The sequence below is a fragment of the Alexandromys fortis genome, unplaced genomic scaffold (assembly GCF_014885135.2).
Source record: "Alexandromys fortis isolate MF-2015 unplaced genomic scaffold, M_Fortis_MF-2015_v1.1 scaffold_174, whole genome shotgun sequence".
In the NCBI taxonomy this organism is placed as follows: Eukaryota; Metazoa; Chordata; class Mammalia; order Rodentia; family Cricetidae; genus Alexandromys; species Alexandromys fortis.
Window position 1 is genome coordinate 412,301 of NW_026068063.1, and position 6,000 is coordinate 418,300.

The window sequence follows — 6,000 nt, forward strand, 5'->3', positions numbered from 1 at the left end:
CCACAGACATATGTACAGAAACAAGCAGAGTGTATATTGGGCTTAGTACTGTCTGTTCTCGGCACCCAACATGCATGGGGTGTCTTGGAGCAAATCCCTTGTGGCTAGGGGTGCTACTGTATTAGACTTTGGCTGCATAGCTCTTTGCTTCCCTGGGCTTTGTGGGATGTTTCATACTGTCTGAGCATTGCCCAGCATATGCAGAATGCAGCGCCTCCTCCCGTTATGACAACCCCAAAAGCTCCAGACATTCCCAAGCCAGACCCTGGTTAAAGAATACTGACTCACACCCCCCCCCCCCAAAAACCAACACCAAAAAGGACCTGGTTCACACCCCCTGTACCCCCCAGGTACTGCCAGCTTCAAGCAGGTGGAGTAAAGAAGTGCTGGCCCTGCCCACTTCCGCCGTCTGTACCTCACCAACCTCCCTAGTCCCTGCTCACGCCGTGTTCTGTGCCCACAGAGACAGTTGATGATCCGCAGGCTCCCTGTGCCTCCATTTTCCCTTCTGTGAAGTTGAGATAGTACGGGTCTGACTCGGAGGAAGGTTGCTGGCCTACATGAAATGCCAGTACCTCCCAGGCACGAAGCGAGCACCCTATAGCCATCCGTTCACTTTGAGACAGTTTCACCATATGCTTTATATAATTCAGGCTAGCCAGCCTCCTGCCTCAGCCTCCTGGGTTGCTGGAGTTACAGGCACACCTAGCCATTCCTGCTTTGTTGTGCTAAGCCAACAGGGGAGCAGCTAAGAAGATGTGACCTTGGGCTTCTGGTGCTCAGAAGGAAGACAGCGCCTGTAGTCTACGGTTCAGTGTGGGAGCGCTACAACCTGGGGAGACACAACGGGGGGGGGGGTGGACTCACAGGAGGCCAGGAGGGCAGGTTTCCCAGAGAAGGCGAGAACCCAACTGAGCACAAGTCAACGAGGAGGAGGAGGAGGAGGAGGAGGAGGAGGAGGAGGAGGAGGAGGAGGAGGAGGGGGCATGAGTAATAGGCAGGAAGCAAAAGAAAGCTTTTGTTGGGAAACAAAACAAAAACGAATTCCAAATAGTAGGCTGCTGTATCACACAAAGCTCTACTGTGTCAAAGGGGCCGGGGCTTACGTTTCCATTAGGAAGCCCATCCCATCACCCCGCCCCTGGCATGAAAGGAAGGACCATCGTGCTTGGGCCTGGGAGATACAGGCAGCAGGGACATCTGTGCGCCTTCAGTGATTCCGGAGACCCCAGCTGGTTCCTGATGTGACCCATGCTGTTCCTTTCCGTATAGCTACAGCCTCCGCCTGGCAGCCCGATGCACCTCCTCGGCAGCCCCCTACATCACCAGACAATGCAGAAAGGTCAAGACCTCAGCAGCAGCAACTCAGTTCCAGGGACCCTTCTTCAAAGAGTAGACACTTTGTCTGCTCCGTGACAGGTAGGAGGCAGAGGCACCCTGGCACCGTCTGGGTGGCTCTTGGGTCTGGGAGTGGGTCCCGAGGTAGGTGTTGGGTGGGCGAGTGGGAGAGATAGCATGTCAAGGACCCTCCAGGCTGGCCTGGGGCCTTCTGCAGGCGTGAGTTTTATGGCTTAGTGTGTAGACCTTGGGCCGCCAGGGTTCGAACCCCAGCTTGCCATTCACTGACTGTCAATTTCTCCAAGTTTTAACTTCCACATGTATGCATGGAGACTTGCAGCCTCCAGAGTGGTGGGGGACAAACGCTGTTGAAGTTGCCCCCGGGTGGTATTTTGCTTTGTCATCCCAAACAGACTCGGGTAATAGGATGCTTATTTTAAAATTGTGTAGCACACTCGTTCCAGCCATAAGGTCAGTGGAAATGTGCTTGTCCAAACCAGACCTGCCAACACTCACCCATGGGTGGGAGGTTGCAGCCCGTGTACCCCACTGCGGAAGCAGCGGTCACTGCGAGGCTCTGCGAATGGGGAATCGCTACTGTCAGTTGAGGACCCGCTGGTGAGCTCCATTGGAATTCTCTAGTGGAGCCTTCAAAACCCACAGTCACACTCTCTGGATCTCAAAACAAAAAGTGGAGGGAGAGGGGCTTGAAAGGGGTGGGTGGGAGATACGGGAGGTTGGGGAAGCTGCTAGTTACCAGAATTCTGTATATACACATATGAAAACAGCAAAGTACGAGTTTAAGAATGAAAAGAACCGTGTGCATTGTACATGTGTGTGCATGTACACATGCGTGTGGAGGCCAAAGAACAACTTTAGGACTTAGTGGTGTCATCGGGGTTCTGGTGAGGACCCTCTTTCTGATTGTAGACAGTATCTTCCTTCTTATGATGTCCTCATGTGCTGGGGCCCTAATTGTTTCCAAAAGGTCCTGATCCATGACATAGGTTTGGATATCCACAGGGCTTTTGGGGAGACGAGATTCAGTGTAGGACACTATCGGACAGAGGTGCAAGAAAGTTTGAAAGTCCACAGCACAGAATCTGAGCTCAGGAAGATACACACGGGTCAACACCCTCCTGTTTCAAGAGGGAAGCTGAAGGGTAGAATGTGTATCAGAACTGTGGTCCTCTGACTTCTGCCGTGGATAGTGGACTGTAGGTGACTGCCCCCAGGGAGGGAGAGCTGCTCACTGCAGGAGAAAAGGCCACTCTCTGAAGCCCCACTGTAGTGCTATATTACTTTTATTTTGATAAATAAATCATGACTGAAGACCAGAGACAAAGCTAAAGCCACTAGAGGTCAGGCAGTGGTGACACACACCTTTAATCCCAGGATTAACCTGTTTAAAGGTGATTTTCCTGCCTGTATCTGCTTAGTTGCGTATTTATAACCTTTTCTGTTTGCATGAGCAAAAGTTAAATTCTCACGCATCTTAGCTCATGACAGACTGGCGGCTCCAACCCACAGGCAGCTGCTGGAAGATGCATCTCTTTACCACGGCCCGCATGAGAGACTGGGACTAGGAAGCTAAATTTGGCTCCATTAGGTCTGATGTGAAAATACGGGTCCCACATCGGGCACCATTTGTCGGGAGTCTTTCTCTGTCCCACCAGCCAGCTCCCAAATCACAACACAGAGACTTATTATTCATTATGAAAGCTTGGCCGATAGCTTAGGCTTATTATAACTAGCTCTTGTAACTTACATTAACCCATCTCTTTTCATCTATGCTGCCACGTGGCTCATGGATATTACCTCTTCCTGTGTGTCTTACTTGGTCTCCATCTCTTGGTGGCTCCACCTTTCTTCTTCCCAGTGTTCTCTGTGCCTGGAAATTCTGTCTGGCTATTGACCATTCAGCTTTTATTAAACCAATCAGAGTGACATCTGTTATTTTGTTAGTTTTGTTTTGTTTTTGAGATAGGGTTTCTCCGTGTAACAGTCCTGGCTGTCCTGGAACTAGCTCTTGTAGACCAGGATGGCCTCAAACTCACTGAGATCCGCCTGCCTCTGCCTCCCAAGTGCTGGGATTAAAGGCGTGCGCCACCACCACCTGGCCAGAGTGACGTATCTTTACACAGTGTAATCAAATCTGTCACAACAAGGAAAGAAAGAAGGAAGCCAGGGAGGTAGGCAAGGGCAGACCAATCTAAAGTGGTTAAAAAACAGGATGATGGCTGTCTGGGGGAGATATCCTGAAACAGGGTGGCTCAGGGTGGGTTGGGCGTCATATTCTGCATCTTCATATGATGCTCAATATATGCTATGAAAATTTATCAAATGGGGCTTTTACCTATATGCCTTTTATACTTTATTAAACTGTTTAATGTAATAATTAGAGGGGGAACCATGAACAGGCATGGAAGGCAGTGAGTATGTGGCCACTGTTGTCATTTTCTCTTTGTTTCTCCTCAGCACCTGAAGTGACCTGGAATCAGTGAAGCCAAAGGGACCAGCATTCTGCCCTGCAGAGAATACTGACCTTCCGAGCTGTGAAAGCAAGAGAGCAAGAATGAGAGAGTGAGAGCGCGCGAGAAAGAGAGAGAGAGAGAGAAAGAGAGAGAGAGAGAGAGAGAGAGAGAGAGGATGTGTCCACGTGTGTGTGCCAGAACATGCATGTGATCTTCAAGCCAAGGTCCCAGCCTTGGAAGCAGGAAGGCGGCAGCCATCACGTCGTCCTCCAGATGATCCTTGGACATGGCCCAGAACCGCGCTCTGTGGTGCAGCCATCCTGCCCGGAGGGGCATCTCCTTCTATGCAATTTTTTAAAGAGTTCCTTCACCCTGCTTTGTGCTTCTTGAGCAGTCTGGCCCTGAGGGGCGGGGAGGGATCCTTTCGGAGGCCAAGTTCCCCTTCATGCCGCCCCCTCCCTCACCGACCTTCTCCTCACACTGTCTCTGGGAATCAGTAGCAAATAGCATCTAGATCCATCGGGGCTAAGCCTGAACCTTGGCCCTCGCACTCGGAACCCCCCCTTTCTCCCTGAGCAGCTGGAGCTGCCTGCTCTCAAGTCTTTTCCTCCTTTGAAGTTCTAGAGTCCACTGCTCTCAAGTCTCTGCAGGGAACCCTAGAGCCCACGTGCCCAGGAGGCAGACTCCGCCCATTTTCAGACCTCATCTCTTGATTAGGAGAAGCCCTGGTTAGGGACTGCGAGGTGGAGGGGTGACTGACTCTCCTGTGCCCGTCTTTGTCTCATTTGCTAGGACCTCCTACGCTGTTAGCATCTGAACTTTACAAGTTAGCTGCAAAGGGAAGCAAAGAAAACAATATAAAAAGGGAAATGAAAAAAATATGAACAGGTGAAAACAGAACCAAGCGGGAGTTTATGAATGGGTGATGTTCAGATGCCATCAAACCACCTGCTGATGGTGGACAGGTGGAGTCTGAGAGAAACATGGGACTGAGTTCAGAGTTCAGACCTGGGTCACTGAGGTCCTTGGGGTTTGTGCCTTTGGGGCAGAGGATGCCTGAGACGATTTTGGGTGCTGTTTCCTCAGCTCCATTCTGGTCCCGACACATCAAAGTGGGAGGGCAGAACTTGGGAGAGTTGTCATACATGAAAGGGGTGTTCTTTTTCAGGGCTACTATGGTTGATCTTACAACTCTGTAAATATGTATGTAGACACTTTTCAAAGCACGTATTTATGGCCCCGACTGTAAATGTTCCATTTTTAAAGTTTTATAACGTGTGTTATTTAATGAATCAGTCGACCGGCTGCAGTAAGGGGACTGACTGGTCCAGGAGAAAGAGTCTCCCTCGAGACCCTCACATGGGCAGAAAGACATCCATCATTATCCAGTGTTACAGTTTTCCTGTTTACCCACCCAGCTAAACTCTGCTCTTCCCTCTTTCATTTCTTTCACTGGAATTTTTCCTTTTCCACACCCTGCAGTTAGTCCTTGCAAGCATGGGCTCGTGGCTGTTGCTAACCCCACTGACACAGGATGCCCCCCAGCTGGTAACGAAGACTGGATCTCAGCCTCTCCCAGCAGCCAGGAAAACTCACGAACCCGAAGCCTTGGCAAGCTGCTTTTAGCCAAACTTTGGAAAACTCTGGAAAATGTTGCTGGGCTCATGGGGGATTTTCTCTCTCTCTCTGTCTTTCTGCATGTGCAAATTGTGCTGGGTCACCCTTCAACACTTCCCAGGTTGTCAGGAAAACGAGGAGAAAGTTTTGTCAAGAGTGGTGTTTCCTGGTCAGTGGAGGTCTTCCACCGTGGTTCCAGGTCACACCAGAAGACGGTTCTGTATCTGCCATGTGAAGAGCGTGAACAATAAAAGTGCAGAGCGATTGTGAAACACAAGTGTGAGCGCAGTCACTTTCCCTGCTCTGGGCTGGGGGAGCAAGGGTGGGGCAGACTCTGAATTAGGAACAAGAGAAATCAGAGGCTTGTAGAGGCCGCTGGTGGGTGTGTCCTTGTGCTGAGCAAGGTTTCTCTGCCTCCAATTCCTTTATCCTTCGGCTGGATTGTAAGTTCCCGTATCGTGCTAGGACTGGACAGCCTTCTCCTGTGTGTGTGTGTGTGTGTGAGAGAGAGAGAGAGAGGAGAGAGAGAGAGAGAGAGAGAGAGAGAGAGAGAGAGAGAGAGAGAGGGGGG

The 6,000-nt window shown here is 50.6% G+C and overlaps 1 protein-coding gene across 7 annotated transcripts in view; it reads left to right on the plus strand.

The window, feature by feature from the left end:
- The window catches only part of Prdm2 (PR/SET domain 2), a 102,463-nt gene extending 96,757 nt beyond the window's left edge, over positions 1-5,706 (plus strand). For all 7 annotated transcript variants that reach the window (XM_050120320.1, XM_050120317.1, XM_050120319.1 and 4 more), the window contains 2 exons: positions 1,273-1,419; positions 3,817-5,706. In XM_050120320.1, coding sequence (XP_049976277.1) covers positions 1,273-1,396 — 124 coding nt within the window. In that variant the 3' untranslated portion in view covers positions 1,397-1,419; positions 3,817-5,706. The remainder of the gene's footprint in view (positions 1-1,272; positions 1,420-3,816) is intronic.
- Positions 5,707-6,000: the final 294 nt, after the last annotated feature.